The following is a 23,052-nucleotide window of genomic DNA, read 5'->3' as shown; positions in this document are numbered from 1 at the left end:
GGGCAAAAACTTTAAGAAGACCGCATTTGCTCAGACCCATTCCTTTCCCTCTCAGACCTCCACAAAAGCCAAACCTTCTGTAGTTCACCTGAGCAAATGTGGCTCCTTTTGCATATGGACCATAACTGCCAAGTGTCCCATTAAATCAACCTCTCTTGTAAGCCTGCCAATGGGAGAGGGAAAGAACTGCTGTTGAAATGGACATTATGGATGCAGAAAGAGCTCGTGCCGGGAAAGGATGACCTCAAGAGCCAAGCAGGGTGATTAAAGTCCCAGCACACTAAAACTATTCTGAAATCCAGGGTTATCTGGTGGAAACAGCATCTTTCTCCCTGTCAATCTTCTCTCAGGAGACCCAGAATCAAGAGCGTTCCACAAACTAATCTATTTGCATGACGGTTTTCTGAAGGCATTGAGTCGTTTATGCATGCAACAGTGTCTCTTTCTGTGGGTTCCTAACTGGTCCACGTTGGACTTGGCTTTTCCCAGAAATGAGGCTGCTTCCTGAGCATGGTCCCAGTGAGCCTTCAATGGATCAGCTGTGATGGAAGTAGAAGAGAAGCCCCAAGGGTGAGAGCAATGTATCTTTCTGTCATACAACCATCTGGCTTCAATTCTTCCTGTGGATTCATGTCTCCATCATCTGAAGGGACCAAGCTGACGTAGAGGACAGAGGGCAAGCTGTGGGGCTCCTAGCTGTTCCAACCAGCACCTTGCCACAGTGACTGGACCCTGTCCAAGGTCCAGCACAGCACCAGGTTAGGAAAGGCTGGACAAGACCATCTTGGGTTAAACAGGTAGTTAATTTGGCTTGGTAGGTGACAACTTTCAGAGTGGAGAACAGGGTCCCCAAACGTATGTTGTGGGTTGCAGGGCTGTTTCTTCCAACATATTTTCTCTCATGTTCTCCTGCCTTCTGTCTAACCAGACAATGACAGATGCTTTTTCTCTGCAGTATTTTCCGAAAACCTGCGCTTTTCTCTGCCTAGAATACTGCATCCATCTCCTTTATCCACATCTGTCCTGCCATCCATTATTCATAGTGATGCTTTGTCACTCTGCTTTTTTACAGGCTGGGTGAGTGGCAGTTTCTCACCTCTTCTGCCCCGACTTTTCCCAATTAGATTGACTTCCACAAGCCGATGTGTGTATGCGTGCAAGAAGGTGGCAGAAGTGGGCAGAAATTCCCCGCTCTGGACCTGATTTTTCTTGGAGCATGTCTGTGCAAAGTTGAGCCTTTTCAGAAATGAGATGTGGCCAGGGAAATTAAAACCCATTGACACAGATATATGCCTCGTGTTAACTGTTTTGAACCTGCTGGTGCTATATTCTTGTTTTCAAATATGATTGTAAACTGTTTTGAAATACTTTATGGGAAGTGGCATTTAAATGACAATCTGCATTAATCTGCATTAATTTAAATATACAATCTGCATTAATCTACACCAATAAAATGAAATACACAGCTGCCAACTTCGGCTTGTGAAGCCACTGTTTGCCTAGACCTCTAGTGAAGGAGAACTCTACCCCTTCATGTGGCATCCTGTTGTGTAGGCTGACAGCTGGTATACAATCAGGATGTTCCTCCTGACATCCAGTTTGACTCTCCTTCCTTGCATTGGCTCTGATCCTGCTCACTGGGGCAACAGAAAATAAGTTCACCACTTCACTATGGGACAGCCCTTCAGATACCTGAAGACTGCTATCTTATCTCATAACTTTGGGAGCTAAATATAGCCAGTTCCTTTAACCATCCTTCACAAGGCTTGATTTCCAGGCCCACCTCCATTTTGGTAGTCTTCTCACCATTGGATATGAGGGAAAAGAATTGCATTTCAGGGTGCTGCTGATCACCTGTCTCTATGGCTTGGCAACTAAGTATCTTGGAGACCATCTACTTCTAAGAACCTGCCTATCTGATATATTAAAGATGAGTGGGCATATTGCAAGTCCTTAACTACTAGAAGATGAAACAAATGGAAGCTAAAAAGTGGACATTCTTGGTTAGGGCTCCCTTCCTCTAGGACAGTTGATGTGGGTCCTCCCTTTGTGATATTAGACAATCTGTCAAAACACTGCTTTTTCGGAGATGCTGTAGAGTGGGCCTGGCTGAGTTCTGATGGTTTTTTCCCCTGATAATTGAGAGAGGGTCAGGATGTCATGAGTATGATGTTATTAAAGATATTTGTTTTAATGTATTGACTTGGATCAGAGCTGTATTTTGTTGTTGTTGTTGTTGATGGTCATGGTCATGGTCATGATCATCATTCATTCATTTAACAAGGTGTGGTGCTGTTCTGAAAGAGCCGGCAATTACAAAATCAATTTAATAAAGTTAGTTCACAACTGAACAGCCAAAGCAGTAAACAGATATTGACACTGGGGTGAACTACACCCAACAATCATGCCTATTCAAAGCAACGTCCTGCAATACAACCAAGCGTTTACCCATCCATAATTAAAATAAACCAAGTATTAAGCTGGGAATGATCAAGATTCATGAAAGTAAGTGGGGGGAAGGTAACCAGGCCCTCTGCTAGGTCATTGATAGGAGTGACTGTGAGCAGAGCTCCCCCATCTAGGAATGGGCACAACTGGTACACAGTACAAAGCTTGGCAAAGGCCCTCCTAGCCACAATGATTCAGTTGCGGGCTGTATGATAATCTTTGTGGTTGACCACCCTTCTAAAGGAAAACCTAGTGCAGAAATGCTTCTCCTCATTTTTTTTCCAAGACAGGAAGTAAGCAGCAATGTATATTGGGGGTAGGGAGAGTCCTCTGGAATGTGTAAAGGCTAACATTGTACAAGAGAAAAATTCTGGGGATTTTATCGAACTATACTTCTACAGTTAAGTAACAAACCAAGGATCTCTGCATAAATTTCCTTTTCAGTGTGCTAGGCTGGAAGGGAAAAAAACCTGTAAATTATGCTGTGGCGGATTGTGATGTTTCAATAAGATTTAGATCTGATCTGCATTTAAACAGAAAAGTCAAAAAAGGCCTTAAATTCAGGTAAGTGCAAAATCATGCATATTCCAAAGCCAGAAATATTAACTATACCAAGCATAATGGAACAAAAAACCCAGTTGGTAATGGATTGTGATTTAAAAAAGAGAGAGAGAGAGAGAAACAGCTCAGAGTTTTAATAGATCATTCCTTTAAATCATTACCAGTGCAAAATGGGAGTTAATAAATTATTGGACATGCATATGTGCTCCTGTATTTAACTGAGGGGTGTGTCATCTTTACTGGCAGATGGACAAAAAGCAGCAGGAAATGTTGATATATGAACGTTCAGCCTTATTGATGGCCAAGGCACTAAATAATAAATGAACTGACATTGGGAAGAAGCTGATTTTGGATAACTTGGGGTTGCTAGAACTTTTTGGCCAAGGATGAGAGTTTGCATTGTCTGGAAATCTTGAGGGAAGATCAAGACCAAAGAACCAAATACTGAGTGCCGTGGTGGGCTTTCCTTTGTTGGATCTATTCAAGCTCTGGAAGGTCATCTGTCTGGAATTCTTGCACGGGGTGGAGGATTAGACTAAGAGGCTCAACACCCCTTCCAGTTCAGTGATTCCATAGGATTTAGCCCAATCCCTTACTTGACATGAGCATCTTGCAAATAAGTATTTCTGACATTGGTTGTCCAGGCTCTGGCTTAATCCTTCAAGGGGATAAGAACCATGTGAACCCAAGTCAACGGGGCTCCATTATCTTTTTCCATCAAGATACTTCTCCTCCTATTCCCACCCACTGGTATTAATTCATTCTTCTGGAGCAACAGGGAACATATCGGCTTCATTTTCTGCACAAGAGCCTCTCGCCTATTAGAAGAAGATTGTTGATCCCTTAATCTTCTCTTCCCCACAAGAAACAAATCCACTCAGCTCTTTCAGCCATGCTTCAGAGGTTTCCAAATTCTTCTCTGCCCTGGTCAGCTTTCTCTGGATCTGAAGTTATCAGAGGTTAAGCCTAAGTAGGAAAAAGGAACAGAGGAAGACACAGTATTATTCTTTCCCTCTGCAGCTTTGAAAGATTCATCTCAAAGAGCTTCTGGTGGACATCTCAGCTGATTCTGGGAGTTTATTCTAATATCTCTGAAAGTTGTTCAAAGATTTCAAAGCAGCTTCCCCCACCCAACAGGGAATCCAGTGTTTAATTTGTACCAATGTAAGAATGCAAGCTTTTGAATCATAAGGTCTCTACCTTTAGCCTGGTGTAAGAAAGGGAAGGGAAAATATATTTTGAAAAGGATTCCATGCAGACAGGTGTGATCTAGTGATACCTGTTCCAAGCCCCTCATGGCCAGAAGCCATTACTTCAAACACTCCCCCTTCACCCTACTGATGTGCTTGATTTTGTTGAGAGACTTCATTATGTCTTTTCTTTGGTTGGTTCTCTCTTTTACCTATTTCTTGTTTCAGGTGTCCGAAAGATGTGACTATGTATTTGTCAATGGGAAGGAAATGAAAGGCAAAGTGAATGCCATTGTCCATTTTACATACCAACATCTGAACACCCCCCTGGAGTTGACCGTGTGGGTTCCCCGCCTCCCACTGCAAATTGAAGTCTCCGACACAGAGTTAAATCAGATCAAGGGCTGGAGAATCCCCATTGTTTCTAACAAGAGGTGAGTTCCCTTGACATCTTTCTAGCTGAGTTCACACCAAACACCCCACCCTGGTTTCCTCTTCCATAATTTACTGGTCATCTAATTGGCTTCATTCACACAACATTGTGTTCCACAAACTAGCCAACCATATTTTCTACCTGGCCTTTCTGCGTTGTGTGAAACCAGCCTCTGTCTACCCTTGTTGCTAGTCCAGGATCTAATGTCTGAACAGCTGGCAATATCCCCCATTCTAATGCAGATCTAAAGTTTGTGTATAAATATACGGTATATTTATTGATTGTAAGCATCAATATATAGGTTGTGTTCAGATGGTATACTTAATCTGGTTAACCTGTTTTCTGGGTTCACACAGTATTTGAATTCATTTGTGTATGCGTCTGGGTCTCTCTGTGTGTGCATGCCTTCAGTCAGTCTTGACTCCTAGTGACTACATGGACAGGTCCATGCAGGTTTTTTTGGCAACATTTTTGGAGATGGTTCGCCCTTGCCTTTGGAGAGACAATAACTGGCTCAAAGTCACCTAGTTGGCTTCCACGCCCAAGTCAAGACTAGAACTCAGATCTCCTCATTCCTAGTCCAGTGCTTTAACCCCTAGACCAGACTGGCTATCCATTTGAATTCATGCACTCACCAAATGGCAGGGTTCCCACCAGCATATTTTAGGAGGGAGGTAAAGATGACATCCAATTTGGACTTTGGGGATGAGGTTGTTTCATTCAGGGGAAGGAACAGCAGAGCCCCCAATGCAATAGGGCTGATTTATCACACACAGAAGTGATAAGTCCATGCATGTGCCCCTTAAGAGCAAGTCTTCAGGGTCCTAACATCAGCAGTGCCCTGGGGTCAGTCTTGAGGTTGGCTTGACCGTCTGGCTTGAATCTCTTCACAGACCAGCTAGAGACAGCGATGAGGAAGAGGAGGATGAGCGGAAGGGAAGAGGCTGTACTCTTCAGTACCAGCATGCAACAGTGCGGGTCCTTACCCAGTTTGTAGCTGAGCCCTTGGACCCTGGTGGCCAAACAACTTATCTGCTGGGCTCAGATTGGCAGGTCGACATCACTGAACTGGTGAACAATTTCATACAAGTGGAAGAGCCAAGGATTGCTAAACTGCAAGATGGCCAGGTGCTAGTGGGACAGGAGTTAGGCATGACGACTCTACAGGTGAGCCGAAGGAAGCATTGGCTGAAAATAGGATTTCCTTTCTAGATCGGACTAAAAGGTTCATTTATTTCAACTACCTGGAGATGATGGAAATGTTTATAACTAAGACATGAAGGCCAGCATGCTGCTTAGGACTGTAGGCCCCTGAATATGGAAGTTTCCTTAAGTTCATAATCCATCCAACTCTTGAACCCTGCTGAAGGATGAGGGCAGGATGGAAGCAGATAGGAAAATTGTGGCCCTTGACTTCTCAAATTTCAGAGCCAATTTTACTCATCAAAGTAGTAAAAACTCTGAATACTTAGCAATAGACCCTTAAAAGTTCAAGTCTATTCTTGGTTTACCTTGAAAAGCAGGACAATTAGGAAGGAACAGGCTACCAGCATAGGAAGAAGTAAAATGATAGGACAAGGCAGAAGAAAATGTTTTATGTTTCAAGAATGCCCTGAAAGCTACTAAAAAAGTTCATTTTATACTATTGGATTAGCTACAGATAAGGGTTTTTGCCCCCCTTGCATTGCAAAAAGACCGTCACGACACTCAGCAGTCCATGCATTGAGCAAATTTATCAGTCTTCAAAAAGCATTCTTTGTTGGACCGGCATCACTCTGCAGCCCTTTCTAAAGACGTTGATCGGTTGCAGAAACTCTTCACTCTGCCTTGTGTCCAGAAATACAAAGAACATATCTGGGAGAGAAATTCAGCAAGAACGAGAAAGTGAGAAATTGATAGTCAGTCCATTCACTTGGAAGGATACATATCACCTGTCTCTCGAGAATTCATCCAAGTCACCTACTTTTGGACTGCTAAGATCTCATCTGCTGGATTTCTCCCTTTTCATAAACCTTGCATGTCTCTTGTCCTTAGTTTTGTACCCAGAAGCAGATGGGGAAAAGCAAGAAGAGAAAATCAATATATGCAGGGCACTGATCCCATGAAAACAGGAAATGAATAACAATGGAAAATTCCTGGGATAGGGTGGTTAAACATAAGACAAAAGGAAGAAGTGTTGTTCCATCAAATTTTATCTCTTTGAGGGATCCTCAACAATTTTTAAATCTGCATTTTAAAGTGTGCAGATCCTGATGTCTCAGGTCTCTGAATTTTAAAACAAAGTTCTCGGTCAATCAGAAGCACCTGTAGATGCAGAGAAAGACATGTTTGGAGATGTGTTTAGAAATTTACCAGTTGAGAGAAAATAAGTGTAGAAATGTGCAATTTGGGAGAAAGTACCTTCATAATGCACATCGTCTTGTAGAGGTTGCAGATTGGAAACTGAATGGGATGGACCCATCTGATCTTCCCACCTGCAACAGATCATTCCCTGATGGTTCTTTGTCTTTTTTTTCATGCCTTCCTTCCTTTTTCTTCTTCTTCTCTTTCTTGACAATCCCTATTTAATAAACGCTGCAAACAGATGAAACTGAGACATAGACTAGCTTTGGGACATGTGATCTCCTTGGAATTGAGAGATGAGCTGTGGCTTTGGTTATCCCCTACAGATCCTGTCCCCGCTTTCTGACGCCATCCTGGCAGAGAAGACAGTGACTGTCCTTGATGAGAAGGTGACCATCACTGACCTGGGGGTCCAACTTGTGTCCGGCCTTTCACTCTCCTTGCAGCTGAGCACAGGAAGTAACAAAGCAATCTTTGCCACGGCAGTGGCCCATGAACTCCTTCAAACAGAAAAGCAGGTACCCGTCTCTCTTGTGCCTGAAGTTCCCTTTCTTGGGTTGTGTGTCTGTGTGTCCTGTCTGAGCAATTTAAAAAGGAAGGAGAGAGAAGAGCGAGAGGAAGGGCCCTCCCACAGTGGGGCGGAGGAGGCAACTCAGCGGAGGCCATCACTTGATCTTTTCTCACAGTGATGCAATCGATATTTCTTTTTAAAGCATAGTCAGTTACTGACATTTGATACCTCAGCAAGTGATCGGTGAATGTGGGGTTTATTTTATTGGCAATGTCTTAAGGGGCCATCTGAATCGCCATGTGATGGAGAATCAGGCAGTGTTGTTAATGTATCTTTCCTCCTCCTCTCCTCTCCTCTCCTCTCCTCTCCTCTCCTCTCCTCTCCTCTCCTCTCCTCTCCTCTCCTCTCCTCTCCTCTCCTCTCCTCTCCTCTCCTCTCCTCTCCTCCTCTCCTCTCCTCTCCTCTCCTCTCCTCTCCTCTCCCCTCCCTCCTTCCCTTCCCTTCCCTTCCCTTCCCTTCCCTTCCTTCCTTCCTTCTTCTCTTTTTCTCCTTCCTTCCTCTCTTCCTCCCTCCCTCCCTTCTTTCCTCCCTTCCTCCCTTCCTCCCTTCCTCCCTTCCCTTCCCTTCCCTCTTTTCTCCTTCCTTCCTCCCTCCCTCCCTCCCTCCCTCCCTTTCTTTCCCTTCCCTTCCCTTCCCTTCCCTCTTCTCTTTTTCTCCTTCCTCCCTCCCTCCCTCCTTCCCTCCCTCCTTCCCTCCCTCCCTTCCTTCCTCCCTTCCTTCCTCCCTTCCTTCCTTCCTCCCTTCCCTTCCCTTCCCTTCCCTTCCCTTCCCTTCCCTTCCCTTCCCTTTTCCCTTCCTTCCTTCCTTCCTTCCTCCCTCCCTCCCTCCCTTCCCTTCCCTTCCCTTCCCTTCCCTTCCCTTCCCTAGTTCCTTGGCAATGGACCACCATTTTCAAGATCTACTTTTCCTGCAATCTCCTGCCAGCCAAGCTGGTGAACCAGAGCTGGTGTTCTTGTGTGATTGTTAATATTATTCTAAAAGGACATTTTAGATTTATAGGCTCTCATCCCCGAAGGCCACCAAACACCTAAATAGAGAAGCACAATTCCAGTAAATAGGGCAGTAAAACTAGAGCAAGCCCTGGGGAGAAAAAAAGAATGAATATATATATATATATATTTTCTTCTGGTAACCTCTCATAAATAATACAGCATCACACTCCTCACCTGCCAAAATATATATATTTCTTTTTTAAAAAAAAATTGGGGAGGTGTGCTTGCCTCCTTATGTCCCTCAACAAACAGCTGAGAAATGAAAAGAAAAAGAATTACATTTTTTCTCCCTTTGATCATGAAGTTTCACGGCCAGGGTCTTTATTTTCATCCTGGTTTCAATCTCCTTGTGAATGCAGGGAAATTGCCCTGACTTAGCTTGGCTTTCTTAGCCCTTGAAAGGTGACAGACCCAGTTAGATTCCTGCAGGAAATCATCTATGGGGCTGCCCTTGGAGACTGTTCATGAATTTCCTCTACAGGATTGTTGAGTGAGTTGCCCTCTAAGGCTGAACTTCACTTCACTGGCTCTGAACAGATCTGGGGGCACGTGGATCTGTACCACTTAACAGAATGGCACTTACGGGATAAATTTGCCCAGAATTTAACAGCTGCCAACAGAAGCCTCTGCAGGATTAGAGGCTCTGGTTAACATGACATAAACAACGTTCCAGCTACCCAACACAAACGCTATGTCATGCTATTTTCTATGTTCATGCTACGTCATGATGCACCTACAAAAGAGGCCCGCTTGCCTCACCGTGGTGCAATGCCCCTTCTGCCCTTTGCCTTCGCTTCCTCCCTCCCTGCAGGCATCTCTGCCAGCAAATTCACTTTGCAGAGTTGGACGGTTCAAAAGAAGACGTCTACACTCAACGTATTTGTTCTTCTTTGAGGAAACAGGTTGCATGGTTCTTCTCCAACTGTTGTTTTCACCGTTCATCATTCTGAGTTTTGCTGGCTGAGAATTCTGGAAATAGCAGCTCCCCCCGCCCCGTGCTCAGCAGGTTCCCTCCGAAGTGGGCCAAGGCCTTGGGGCTGAGTTTGACTCAAAGTCTGCTAGTTGCTAACAACTCGTTCTTGAAAACTCTTAATTAGGAAAATCAAAGGGTCTAAGGGTCTTTGGTGAAATGTCTCCCAGCAAGAAAAGTCCTACTTTTTGATTTGGAATCCCTCTTGTTACGTGGGCAGGGAGGGGAGGGTAAGATAACCAAAAGACCCAACATCCTGAGAGAGTCAGAAAGCTGAGACAGATAGCTAATCCTTTGCCAACTGGATGACCTTGAAATCAATAGAGGTGAAGATGTGTAGCTCAGGGTTGAACTGTGGAGTCCTTGGGGTTCTCTGAGCTTGGTTCTTTTCTTGCAAACGTTTCATTACCCAGCTTGGTAACATCTTCAGTGCTAAAATGGGATGGGGTTTGCTCTCTATTTATATATTGTGGCATGCCTTGCCAGTGCTGGTGGGGGTGGGGGTTTTGTTTTGCTCCTTTGGTAGTTCCTTGATTAGCCTATGTTTACTGCTTTGAAATTACTGTCTTCCATAGCTGTGGTCCCGGCAAGTTCTGCTCTTGGAGAAATTGGGTTTGATCTTTTAAGGGCAATGGCAGGGCAGCTGGGAGAACTGGCACACGATCCATTCTCTATGTGAATGGCTGTTGTGGGGTTTGATGTAAAGGTTGGGAGAGATAGATAGGCCCTCACCCATTCCTAGTTCAGAGGGAGGTCTTCTATAGCTAATATCCACTGGCACCAATGCTGGTTGGGATTATCCAGAATCTGCCCAGGACTGTGAACCAGGTAGAACCCCCTTTCTTGTCCCTCCTGCTTTTCTGTAGATGCTCCCAGGAGATTTCTTGTTAGCAGAAATCTAGCAGCACAGGGAGAGTGGTCACAGCCCATTTGCCAATTAGTCTACCTATCTACGGGCAGGACATGTGTAAGACAGGGGACCGGTTTTAAACAATGCACAGTTTGACTTCTGGTGCCTGTCTCCTGCAGAATGATGTCATTATTCTGCCTGCTCCCTATGCAAGGACCCCTTTAAGCCAGGCCTTGCACTTGACAATTGCATCTTCAGTGTCCTTTTAGATATAACATAATCTGGGTTGCTCCCCACACCAAACACCAAGAGGGCGTAAAGGATGCCCATCATTTCAAACGTAATTTGACCCGCTATTAGACTTTCCATCAGGCCTCCAAAACTTGGGGGAAAGAAAGGAAAAACATGACTCTTTCTCTCTGCAGGTCTTATGATTAGGCTATTTAAAACTAGCTCTTAAAAAGTGGCTGAGCAGCGAATTAAATGTCTTTCCCAGAAATGGCTTGAGGCCAAAAATAGAGTTTTCTTGATCCATCACCAGAGCAGCTGGCTGGGAGGTGGAGGGCGGAGGGGGGGACACAGGACAGAAACAAGTTGGGATTTCATTTCTCTATCAGCCAGTGGGGTGAGAAAGGGGAGAGGATTCTCTGGACTCTGGTTGTGCCCCAAATCCAGCCCTTCCAGAACCTTGGTGGTCCTTCTCATTCCTATCTATCTATCTATCTATCTATCTATCTATCTATCTATCTATCTATCTATCTATCTGATTTTTTTAAGGGAAGATAAAAACTAATACGAACTAATATAAAGTAAGAAAAAGAAACGAAAAAGAAAGCAAAGAGAAAGCAAAAAGTGCAAGAAAGGAGAAAAAAGTAAAAGAAAAAGAAAAAAAGATACAAAGAAATAGCTTCTGATCTTCTTTACAGCAATTAGAAGTACAATTATAAATTTACCTCTTACTCTAGGGTTACAACATAACTCTTCTTTCTATAATCTATCCTGTCTAATCGTCAAAACCATAAATCACGAGTTCATCTTTTTCTGTTTCACGCAAAAAGTCTATAAAGGGTTCCCAGTCAGCAATAAACGTAGATATTGTCTTTTCTCTGATCAAAGAAGTCAATTTAGCCCTCTCAGCAAGTTCCATCATCTTAACCTTGGTGGTCCTTCAGAAAGGAAACCATCTAAATGAGATTTTGTCTGCTTGGAAGTTTGGGAAAGGAGGATAGAACGGTGCTGGGGGTGAGAAAGATGGATAGAGCAAAGTTACTCTCCCTCTCGTGTGGTTTTCAATCTTGAGGTCATCTGCTAAAGCTCAGCATCAGGAGATCCAAGAACTATACACAGAGCTCCATGACTGAACCTGCTCTCATAAGAGATGATCACGGCCATCCATTTAGAAGGGTTTGGAAAGAGACTATGGAGTTGATGGGGTGGTAGATGATCAGAATACAAGACTACATGTCTTAGCACCAGCAGGTGGGGGCAACAGTTGGAATGGGGCTGCTTTTGCTTTTGGAGTGATACAAGCTTCTGAACATCCCAGATGAACCCGATTGTCCAGCGTCAATACAGAGTAGAAGTGGCTTAGGCTCCTTCTCAATTCCTTTCCATCTCAAGCTCTTTTTCTCATCTTTCCAGCTTTAAGTTCATTCAGCTCCTTGTCTGCATTTATCCTAAAAAAAAAAAAAAAAAAAGAACACGAAAATTTAGCTCAGTTGCTACAGAATGTGCAGGGACAATTGGAAAAGAAAAATGGAAAGGTAAGAAGGGGAAACTGATCCAGAGCACTATGACTTTAAGGAGCTCTGGAGGTGCAGCTCCTAACTCAGTCCCAGAGGGGCCCTTAATATTGCCAACAGGGAAGTGAAATAGAAGTGCTGAAGGATAACTTACGTGGCATCTCAGCTATTTCAAACTTCTACATCCTGATTGTATAAAGAAAACTTTTTTTTTTTTTTTGGTATTTGTCCCAGTATCATTTTCTCTTTCTTTCCCCCCAAATAGGAAGCTGTGATCAGTTGCTGGATCCAGTTCAGTGATGGAGCAGTGATGCCCTTAGACATTTATGATGCCAAGGACTTTTCTTTGGTGGCCACATCTCTGGATGAGAAGGTGGTCTCTGTCCAGCAGAGTCCCAAGTTTAAATGGCCTTTCATTGTGGCTGAGTCAGAAGGCCAGGGTCTGTTGGTGAAGGTGGAGCTGGTGATCAGCGAATCATGCCAGAAATCAAAAAGGAAAAGTGTTTTGGCAGTGGGCACTGGAAACATCAAGGTCAAGTTTGGTCAGAATGACACCATCCCCAACACGAGTGACAGCAAGCGTGGTGGAAGTGGTGTACATCTGGAGAACCGGACCAGCGATCGGCGTCAGAAGACAAGCCTGCAGGAAAGATCTCGGCAAGAGGGACCTTACTACAGCTCCTCGATGGGACAAGAGGAAACAAGAGCAACTAGCACTCAGAAGTCCATTCTGAGTAAGAAAGAAGACCGGGAGAGCCTCCTAGATGATGACAGCCATATGCAAAGTCTCCCGATAGACTTTACCAGTTTTCCATCTCAGGTAGACCTGCCCAAGAGCAATGGAGATTTGGAAGAGAATGATCCTGATGAGACACCCAGGGGCTTAAGTGACTTGGAAATTGGGATGTATGCTTTGTTAGGGGTCTTCTGTTTGGCCATTTTGGTGTTCCTTATTAACTGTGTCACCTTTGCCTTGAAATACAGGCATAAGCAGGCTCCATTTGAAGAGCAAGAAGGTCTGAGGCATTCTCATGACTGGGTAGGACTGAGTAATAGAACTGAGCTGCTGGAGAATCACCTCAATTTTTCTACCCAACAGGAGGAATGCATTACAGCCATTGACCGAAGTGTGGATTTAGAAGAAAGCAAATATCTCCTTAGTGCCAACACTCAGAAGAACCTCAATGACCAAGTCTTCCTATCCACAGACTCTGCCACCTTTCCCGAAGGGAAGGAGCAGAAGAATGAACAGGCCACCTCACCAACCTCCAAACGGAAACGTGTCAAATTTACCACCTTCACCACCATCTCTTCAGACGGTGGGTACCCTACCGTCAACTCCATTTTGACAAGCAGTGAGGACGATATCAAATGGGTTTGTCAAGACATGGACCTGGGGGAATGTAAAGAACTAAGGAACTACATGGAACAGCTACATGAAAATGTGTAATAATACATCAGAAAAAGATTTTGTTTTCTTTCTTATCTCCTTTTTTTAAAAAACTCACCTTTCTGCCTTTAATTTGAGATATTGGTCAAAAACAAGGAGCGTAGACAAAAAAAATACAACTTGGTGAACAATCTAAATGGGGTTCATTGGGTTTCGGTGGAGAACATCCAGAATGTAGTCAAAGTCCCAGATAACAAATATGATCGATATTCAATGGGTCTTGTAGAGAGGTGTCTGATGCAAGCCAACCTATAAGGGAAAATAAAAATTTAAGTAAGGAGAAGTCAATTAAGACCTCATTCTTTGAGCTGATCCTCCCAAATCAATACAGTATTTCAGGACTGTCCTCTAGATCTCATGTTCGAGGGGTGGGAGGGATAAATGGAAAAGCTGAAGGCCGTGTGTCAATCCACGTGAGATGTAGGAGAACACCTGAGCAAAAACATTCATTGAAAGGACCAACAGAACCAAAACCACAATTTGGACTTACTTGGGTTTCTCTAATTTCTCTAATTCTCCATAGAATTAGTGCCAAAGAATATGGAATTTATTTATCTATTTATTTAATTCTTTTTGCAAGGATGATTTACTAAGTGATCTATGATGTAGCATGAAAGATTCCAACGCGAGCCTTCATGAAGAGGAACACAAAAGCCCTCCCCTTTTTAATTAAATAAAATTCTGTGGCCATTTGTCACTTTCAGGCTGTGCTTCAGAATTCTTCTTCTTTTTTTTAGAATTGCAACAGCTTTTGCAACCCAGAATTTTTTAGAGGCCCAAAATTGGAGAGCTCACATCGCTCTCTTGGACTTGTCTTGTTCTGGTTCCAGTCAGACCCAAAGCGTCTATGTCCCATGGAAAGGCTTGCTGAAATCAAAGATTGGTTTGTAAGTAAATCATTTGGATCAGGACCAAAGATGAAAATGCGTAAAAAAAAACAAAGTGGGAAAAGATCTGATTTTACAGTGCTCCCTGCAACATATCTGCTTGACTTTTTCAGGTTAATACATGTATTTCCTTGCTTTTTAATTCCCAGGATTCCTTTGGATCTGTTCAGGGTCATCTATGATGGTTCCTAATGGACTTCTTTGATGAGCAAGGAAGGAGAAGTTGATTGAGCTTTCTCAAGCATTTCTCTCTCTCTCTTCTCCTACCATCCTCCCATTTCTGAAACATCCCCCATTCTGCTATGGGGGGTGACTACTGGTGGACCTAGCCACCCATATCTCTGGGACAAGAGCAGGCTTGACCCAAAGCCATGGATCTGTGGACTTCTCTGTAATGAGCTTTTATTTGGAATCACAGATGCTAACTGTGGTTTGATAGGTCCTTCTACTCAAAGTAGAAATGATCACGATTAGCTTTCAGCCTTGTGGACATTCCAGAATAGGAGAAGTCTGATTCTCCATTGCTTCATAAAAAATGTTGGACTTCCCAGATATCTGTTGTTTTTTTTTTGTCTCATATCTCACATATGTACAGTGGTTTTTAACCATCAGGGAAGGGAAGGATGGACACGTATGAACAGAGCCTAAAGCAGGGTGGGGTTTTTTTGTTATCTAATTGTGTCCAATTCTCGGACACTGCCTGGATAGGTCCCTGCAGGTTTCTTGGCAAGGTTTTTCAGAGGTGGTTTGCCATTGCCTCCTTCCTAGGGCTGAGAGGTGGTGACTGGCCCAAGGTCAACCAGCTGGCTTCATGCCTGATGCCTTAACCACTACACCAAATGGGCTCTCTAAAGCAGGGTGTGGACCACAGCAAATGCTTTAGAAACACAGTTCCTAGAGAATGTCCTAATGCTTTCAGTTGATCAGCAGCCTGCCTTTTCGTTTGGAGATTAGTCACCAAAAGGGGAAAACTGCTAGTTAATCATAATCTGCATTGATCTGGAAAACGAACTCGAGGCAAGCAACAGATTCATTTGGGGAACAGAGTTATTTTTTTCCCAGCTAGCTAATGATGAAGATGAATGGACTTTGCACACTCACAGTGCCGGGGTAAGTAAGTGCAGAAAGTACTTTCACACTTCGTTTAGGTAATGGATGAAACAGAAATGAAGCAAGGCTGAGAAATAGATGAACATCCAAGCGGTGGCTGTAAGCTGTAAGTGGACTTCAGTTTGTGTGTGTGTGTGTGTGTGTGTGTGTGTGTGTGTGTGTGTGGCAGAGGATGGAACAAACTTCAGATGAACAGTAGAATAATTCAGTGACCACCAATGCTTCTAGCTCTACCACTTGGGCCAGGCTGAGACTCAACCCCAGTTCCAGGAAATTCAAGACCGCAAAAAAGATCTTGGTTGGTGTAAGCTTGGGGAAACCTGTCCTTTGCAAAAATGGGCAACTTTTTTGTGGGCAGGCATTGACTTCCTATTTGTTTATTTGAATTTACATGGTTTCCTACTCCATAATGACTCTGGGCAACAAACAGGAACCTAAAAAACAAAAATAACTCAAGACCACCCCCAAGCCTTCTTCTTTTCTCCCAACCCAACAACAGGCCTTGGCTTCAGTGTAATTGGTGAACGCGTGGTCCAAAAGCCAGATGAGTGATTTGGTCCATGGGGAAGATGTTTCTTCCCCAGTAACCGAAGCAATAAATCAGTGTGATGTTTTCCTTCCTGGTATTGTTCCTGACCAATAAAAGGTTTTTAAGAGTGCTTTGTGGTTGGAAGCTCTCCCAGCACAAAGTGTGTTTTGATGGGACTCTGGATATGGTTCAGAAGGCAGAAGAGGGTGGTGACCTGGCTGAAAAGTTCTCATGGAACCATGGTTTATTCCAACATTGGGAGAATAGGAGAGATAAAAGATGGTTTGAGAAAGGACATTTTAATGCAGCTGGTCCCCCTCCTCCAGTGTATTTTGGTTTAGGTCAGGGAGAGTCAGTTTGTTGTTCTGCAGCTCTCCTGATGATAACAATTCGCAGCAACAGGATTAGACAATCCAATGTTGGAGAACAATGTTCAGGGGCTTGAATGAAGAGGTGTTGTAATGAACTGAACGGAGGTAGAAGCCCAACCCTTTTCTCCAGCTCTAGCTCTGCAAATGGGCAGAAGCAGCCAGCCGAAAGCCGCCATTTATTTCAGAAGGAGAGGCATTTGAAACAACAGAGGAAACGTTGGCCTGCTTCTCAGATTTGTCAGAAAACCGCGGCTTTGGCAGAATAAAAGCACCAGTGAGAACGTAAAAGAAACGTTGATCATTACAGTGGTGAAAATGCATTTGCCTTCTTTGGGAATTGACAGTTAGATGGGTTTTGCTTTTTTTTTTTAACAGGGGCAGATGTTGGGGACGGTGTTATCATGCAAAGAAAGGAAAGGCAGAGGCGGCTGTTTTCCGATCCCATTTTTGCATTCTGTCTGGGTTTTTTTTTCTTCTTCCTTTTGGTTTATTCCCCATCTATCTTTGGAACATATCTTCTCAGTTGGCTTGCAGGCTTCAGAAGACTGTTGTGGACTTCTTGCGGGAACAAAATATTCCTAGCTCTGAGTGGTCCTTGGCCTTCTCTCCAAATTTAACGCAAAGGCCCATCTCCTTTTGTGCAATACAAAAACGCAGCATTGATTATCTCTAAAATGAGTTACCGATCATGGTGTGGGACGGTTCTCCCAGCTTGAGTCAGGGCTGAAGGGGAGAAAGATTAAACCTCAGTCTTGTAAAGTCCAAAAGGAAGGGATTTATCATGTCTCATTTCTGGTTTTAATCCTCCCCCCGGTTTGTTGTGTTCTTCCTTGCCCTGGGAGAGCTTTTCATCCTTCTTCTCCCTTCCTGCACTCGATCACCGCCAATATTTTCACTTAACACACTTTGAACTCAAAATAGCTTGCTGGATTTCAGCGGCTCTTGAGGAGTTTAATTTTCTTAATGCTTGTTGAAAAGTCCCTTTTCAGAAAGGCACCAGAGAGGAAGGGGCACAGGAGATCTGTTAGTAAAGTCGAGTGGGATTAGGTAAAATTTCGCAGCCAGGGAACTCTGCAAAACCAAATTATTTACCCCTCCGAATCCCGTCGTAGGCAGCCTATTGTCTTGTGGGCACCAAATCCTTTTGAAAATGAAAATTCAGATGGCAGAAGTCTCCCAAGATCCCTAAATCAGGGGAAATTTTGGCAAGTTCACCTAAGATTTTACCCCATCTCACACGAGAAGGGTAAAACTCTCCCAAGAATTTGAAGGGGGTGTGTGTGGAAACCTGGGGAGATTGGACAAATTGGCAAACGTTTGGCTGTTTTTTAAAAAGTCCAAAGTTTCATAGATGCCCTCTGGGCTGTACCACCCCTTGGGAATCCACCTTGGAGCCTTGGAAATCCATTCCCAGGTCTGGCATCCAGGAGATTCCAAATTCTTCCTTCTCTTGCCAGATCTAACCAAAGTCCACCAATGGTCACCAGCTGATGTCATCTTTCTACCAGCTTGATGGCCCGTGGGGATGATCGAGGCAATCCTACCCCATTTCCTTCTCTTCCCAGACTTGAAGAATGACTGAATTAAAATTATGTCTCTGCTCACCACTGCCGAACGATTCCCGGCCTTGCAATATGCCAGAGTGGCATTTTCTCATTGCCAATCCATCTCTCCAGCTTCCGGGAGCCCTAGTTATGGTTATTGTCAGAGGAGCCCGGGAACGTGTGCTTTCATCATTCACTTCATCTATTAATATTTGGAACCACTTCATTAAATTTCCCTTTTTTGGAGCATCCTGTCACTTTTCCTGCTCCACTCCTCGTCTCTGCCTGGCTGCTACAGATAATGTAATAATGGTAATAAACAACCAAGGTACTTTTTTTTTTATTGAAAGGGAGGAGGAAAGAGAGCCTTTCTTTAATTTATTGATCATGACTGGCTTCCCACCTTCTCGGGGGAGGAGAAGGAAGGTAACCAGCATGAAGCTGGTAATTTGCAAACCCCTCAATTGACAAGATTTAAACATCTCCAGCAATTAAATGTTAGACTGGAGACTGTGTGTTGTAATTTATAGGGACTGTGTGCTGTAATGAATGCAGGAAAAAGTACCAGTCATGAAGACTCTGTATTAAAACAGCACCTCTTCGTTATTTTATGTTTTAAATATCTTGAGGTTGTGCGATGGAACTGTACATGAAGGAGGTTGGCAGCTAGATAGCCCCGGTTCCCATCCAGCCCTTATTGTACAATTTGGCTCTTCAAGTGCAAAGAATCCAGCAAAAACAGGATTATGAGTCAACTGTTTCTGTTTTCTAAGGAGGCAAGGATCTAACAGCCACTTCCTGTCCTCCAGTACCCACGTGTAAACTCCAGCACCTGCAAGCTGGATTTTATCGGGAAAATCAGTTTACCTGGGCTTAGCTTAACATCATTGCTAAGAAGATTCCAATTCCCATCAAGTCTGGTGCTTGGCAAGCTGCTGTAAAGCGAAAGAGACATTGTCAACCTTTGCAATGGCCCCCAGCAGCTCTTTCATGGTTTCAAGAAGCAATCTTTCTCGGTCCGGCCTGGACATAGCAGGAATTGAACTTCCAAATGTTCTCCAGTTGAGTGATGGATCTGCTCCAGTGCAGGACTCTTGCCTGCTCCTGGCTTGAAGCTCTGGTCTATCTAGCCTAGCAAGGCCCACCAAACTGCCCTGGTTCTCTGGGTTTCAAAGGAACTTTTCCAGGCCTATCTAGAAAGGGGTTATGGAGGAAGGGAATGACATTTGGCTGTAGACCCTTCAGCGTGTGGGAGAAGGTGGGCATGGAGGATGGCTTTGAAGATACAGAGAGGTGAGATAAACTACAAGAGTGTTGAGAGCCCCTTCTGGGTCTAAGGGGCAGGGAATGGGTGGAGTCTGTGAAGAAGCCCTTCCTATTGGTCAGAAGGAATTAGCCAATCCCATTGCAGGGCTGGGGAAACCAGCTGGGGCAGCTGTTCTTCAGATTCAGACCTCCGATGAAAAACAAACTAGGTCTGTTCTGCTGTCCAGCAAGGTCCACAGAGCCATCTTCATCTCCTTAAAATCCTTTGAAGGCCAGCTTTTTCCCCCTGCAGCATAATAAATCCACCCCCCCCCCCAGCCCAGCCCAAAATAAGCATGTTGCTGAGCAAAAATGCAACCCAGCCTGTCATTTCGTGTCAGTTTCTCTATGGATAGATCCCTCCTTCTTCTGCAGAAAAAGTAGGATGGAAGGGGGAAGAGGACAGAATGAAATATCACCATTTCATAACCGTTACAAGGTCAGTCATTATTCCTCTATTTGGATAGTGTTTGCCTCCCCGCCGTTCACAACAGAGCTCATTCCTATATTTTCCATCGCGAGGTTGAAGAATTGCAAAAGGCTACTGGATTAAATGACTTAAAAAAAAAAAAATCACAATATTACTTAACTTGGACATCGGCCATAATGAACCACTTGGTTGAAGACTCCCCATCAGTGCTTCGCAGAACATTTGCTTCTGTATCTTCCCAAAATAGTGCCGATGAAAAGATGCATACGCTCCTCAACAGTGGGAGGGCAATCAAAAAGGCTTGCAGGCATCAGTAATACGTACTGATCCAGCTTAACAGTGTTCAAACGTCCTGCAAAGCTAAATTATGAATTGAGAACGAACGTTTCCTAGTTTCGTTGGCAGCTTGGATTCAGCTGAACTGGGAACATACAACGGGGTCCCTGGGAAAAACGTAGCTTCTAAAACACCCAACTCATAAGCTACATTTCTCAGCGCTCCTGCAACACGCAGTTTCTGTGCTGGCGTCCAAAGGGTGCCTCGGAGACATGAAGAGTCGCCCATTTTTAAAATTCGTTTCTGCAGATAGGGAGTGGCGTTCGACAAGGCTGGGTAAACTCTGCCAGGGTGCTACAGAGCTGTCTTCAGGCCCGTGGCTGGGCCGGAAAGGTTAGATTTTCAGAGCCACCCTGCATCCCTGCAGGTTACACCGCCTGTCATTTTAATCGGACATGTTAATCGCACTTCGGTGGATGCCAAGTGGCCTTTGGACAGGGTCAAGCGAACGGCCCATAATTTAGAGCTTCTTTACTAAAGCAAAGTACCAGTGGTTTTACTTCTGCAGAAGCTTGTGTCCCGAAAACAACTAACCAGCAACTCTGCCAGGCTCATAAGGCTGCCGAAACCCAGTTGTTGCTGACAATTAGGTTTCTAGTATCCATGAGAATGAGGATTTCTATTACTAACTTGATTCTGGGTATGGTCAAAGCAAAATTGGCCGGGCCTGTTGGCTGATGGATTAAAGGGAAAGACCCACACGCTGGAAAAAAGACAAGACAGAAAAAGAGGCCCCTTGTATTGACGGCCGTAAGGTTTTCTCCCAGTTGAAACAGAGACAGAGATCTCCGTTTCTTGTCATCCCGCCAAATCCATAAGAGGCTTTCCCCCCTTGGAAGGTCAACGTTTCACCGATAAGGCTCCCACCATGATGATCCTTTGTTTTTGAACATTTATGGAGGAACATCACATTCCCCAGCAATAATGCCCAATCATCTTTCTCCCACTTGTAGCAAAAATCACAAATTGCAGCAGAGACCTACCAGAACATTTGGGGTTTCTTTTCTCCCACCTGAGATTAAAAGCGTCAGGGCCGCGTGGATATGATTTGCACAAATCCAATGGAGCAAAATGTTTTCCAGCTTGATGGACCTGATTGGGATAATTATAACATCATGGGGGCTTTTGGCCTTGCTAAAAATAGGAGCGAAGGAGGGGTCGGCGGACTGACAACCTGGAATGGTATTTTGCACCAGATAAAACAAGCTTTAAAAAATATGTGTGGGTGGGCAACCAGCTCTAACTTCAGTCCTGTCTCTGAATCAACAATTCAAGGTTGCTCTTTGAGGCAAGATGGCACTTAAATACCTAAGTTTATTTTATTTATTTAAAGAAATGATGTGCCTGTGCATCTCACAACAGTGTTGGCTCAGGACTCACTTAACATCCCCCTTCTGCAGATGATACCTTTCCCAACATACAAACTTATAGGCACATTCTGATAATGCAGAAATACTGGTTGTGGGTTAGCTGTTTATCCCAGAATTCAACTGGTGAAGAAACCTTGGCTTTCATCTAGTGAAGCGTGTTTCTAGACCTCATGATTATACATTGGAAAACTTGCTGACAATGTCTGTTCAGAGGGGTGAGTTGGTCAGCTCAAAGACCAGATGCTGGTGGTCAAGAGCTGATGATTAGGGATAGCCTTAAGGACTGGTCTGTGGAAGGTCTAGAAGGTCTGGTTGGTTTGGACTGCTCTTATGGAACACATTTGGGGTGAAATATACACATTTATGAGGAAATTAGACCTGCTGTGCTGGACGGACCACATGTCCATGTGGGCAAACATCAGCAACTTGGAGGTCCAAACTGAACATCTCTTAAGACATTATTAGGACAACAGGGCACTCCAACCTGATGTCTGCTGAGTGGTAGAAGCCAACTGTCTTCTGGTTGATGATGTTAATCAAGCAGATCTGGCTTTCCAGTTATTTTGCCTAGATTGCCTCCAACGTTCCTATCTTTTGGATGTCAGGAGGAAGTGCTGTAACACAACCAATGGTTCGTCTTGCCTTGTGTCTCCAGGATTTTCCCCTTCTCTGGAATTCTGACTTGGTTCCCTTTGATATTTTGGAAGGGGGCAGAAGCCCCAACCTTCAGGTCAAAGAAATGGCTTGGTGTGGATTTCACAGGCTCACTGGGCCCTCGGTGCTGCTTGCGAGGCCTTTAAGAGAATCTTCCCCCCTTAACAACAGGCCGAGATGGTTGTCTGAGGAGGCAAGACCAACCAATCTGCCACTTGGCTGCTGAGTTTTCCTTGGTATTCCAGGGGTCTCCCATCTTCCCCATCAAAACTTAAGCAGAGGGTTAGTTAGCTGGGCAAAGGGTACCCAATAGTCTGCCGGAGATCACCTTGCTAGTTCCCAGCGTGCTCTGATAGTCTGGATGCTTTGGTGGATAAATCGCCTTCAGGAAGCTGCTTCCAATCCAAAATCAACAGGAGTGATTAAATGATTTAAATCAGTGTTTTTCAAACTTGGCAACTTTAAGATGTGTGGACTTCAACTCCCAGAAGTCGTCATAACTTCAAACAGTTGTTAAATGAATGGTCGTAAGTCGAGGACTACCTGTACTGTTCCTTTCTTTGCAGTCCTACAGGGCTTGATGTGACCTTGCACTTCCCATGAAGCATTTTTTAGAGCAGTCTCTCACAGGACCCTTCAGCCAAACTAAGGCAAGACAGTGTGATGGATGTTCCTTCAAATCCTCTCTTCTTTCCTTCCATGCTGGCTGGGGGATTCTGGGAGTTGAAGTCCACACATCCTAAAGTTGCCAAGTTTGAAAAACACTGCTTTAAAGGCTGTCTCAACACTCCCAAGTGAATGACAAGGACAACAAACAAAAGATCATTACTGTCCAAGCTCTCCTGTTTGTAATCAGTAGACGCAACCCATCAGAAGGAGTTAATCAATTCTTTAGGATTAGTGTTTTTCCACACTTCTTAACCTTAGGGAATCTTTACAAATAATCTTTTTGTTTGTTCCTTTGCC

At 44.2% G+C, this 23,052-nt stretch overlaps 1 protein-coding gene across 1 annotated transcript in view; it reads left to right on the top strand.

Annotated features, from left to right (window-relative positions):
* Positions 1–13,614, top strand: part of LOC103063405 (transmembrane protein 132D) — a 182,707-nt gene extending 169,093 nt beyond the window's left edge. The window contains exons 6-9 of the mRNA XM_088135294.1: positions 4,428–4,633; positions 5,526–5,799; positions 7,302–7,493; positions 12,366–13,614. Coding sequence (XP_087991420.1) covers positions 4,428–4,633; positions 5,526–5,799; positions 7,302–7,493; positions 12,366–13,550 — 1,857 coding nt within the window. The 3' untranslated portion in view covers positions 13,551–13,614. The remainder of the gene's footprint in view (positions 1–4,427; positions 4,634–5,525; positions 5,800–7,301; positions 7,494–12,365) is intronic.
* The last annotated feature ends 9,438 nt before the right edge of the window (positions 13,615–23,052 follow it).

Source organism: Python bivittatus, unplaced genomic scaffold (assembly GCF_059951505.1).
Source record: "Python bivittatus isolate LINGU-HERP-01145 unplaced genomic scaffold, Pbiv_v1 ctg000100_np1212, whole genome shotgun sequence".
Classification (NCBI taxonomy): domain Eukaryota; kingdom Metazoa; phylum Chordata; class Lepidosauria; order Squamata; family Pythonidae; genus Python; species Python bivittatus.
Note: the sequence above shows the minus strand (reverse complement) of the source record. Positions and strands in the feature narration are given on the sequence as shown.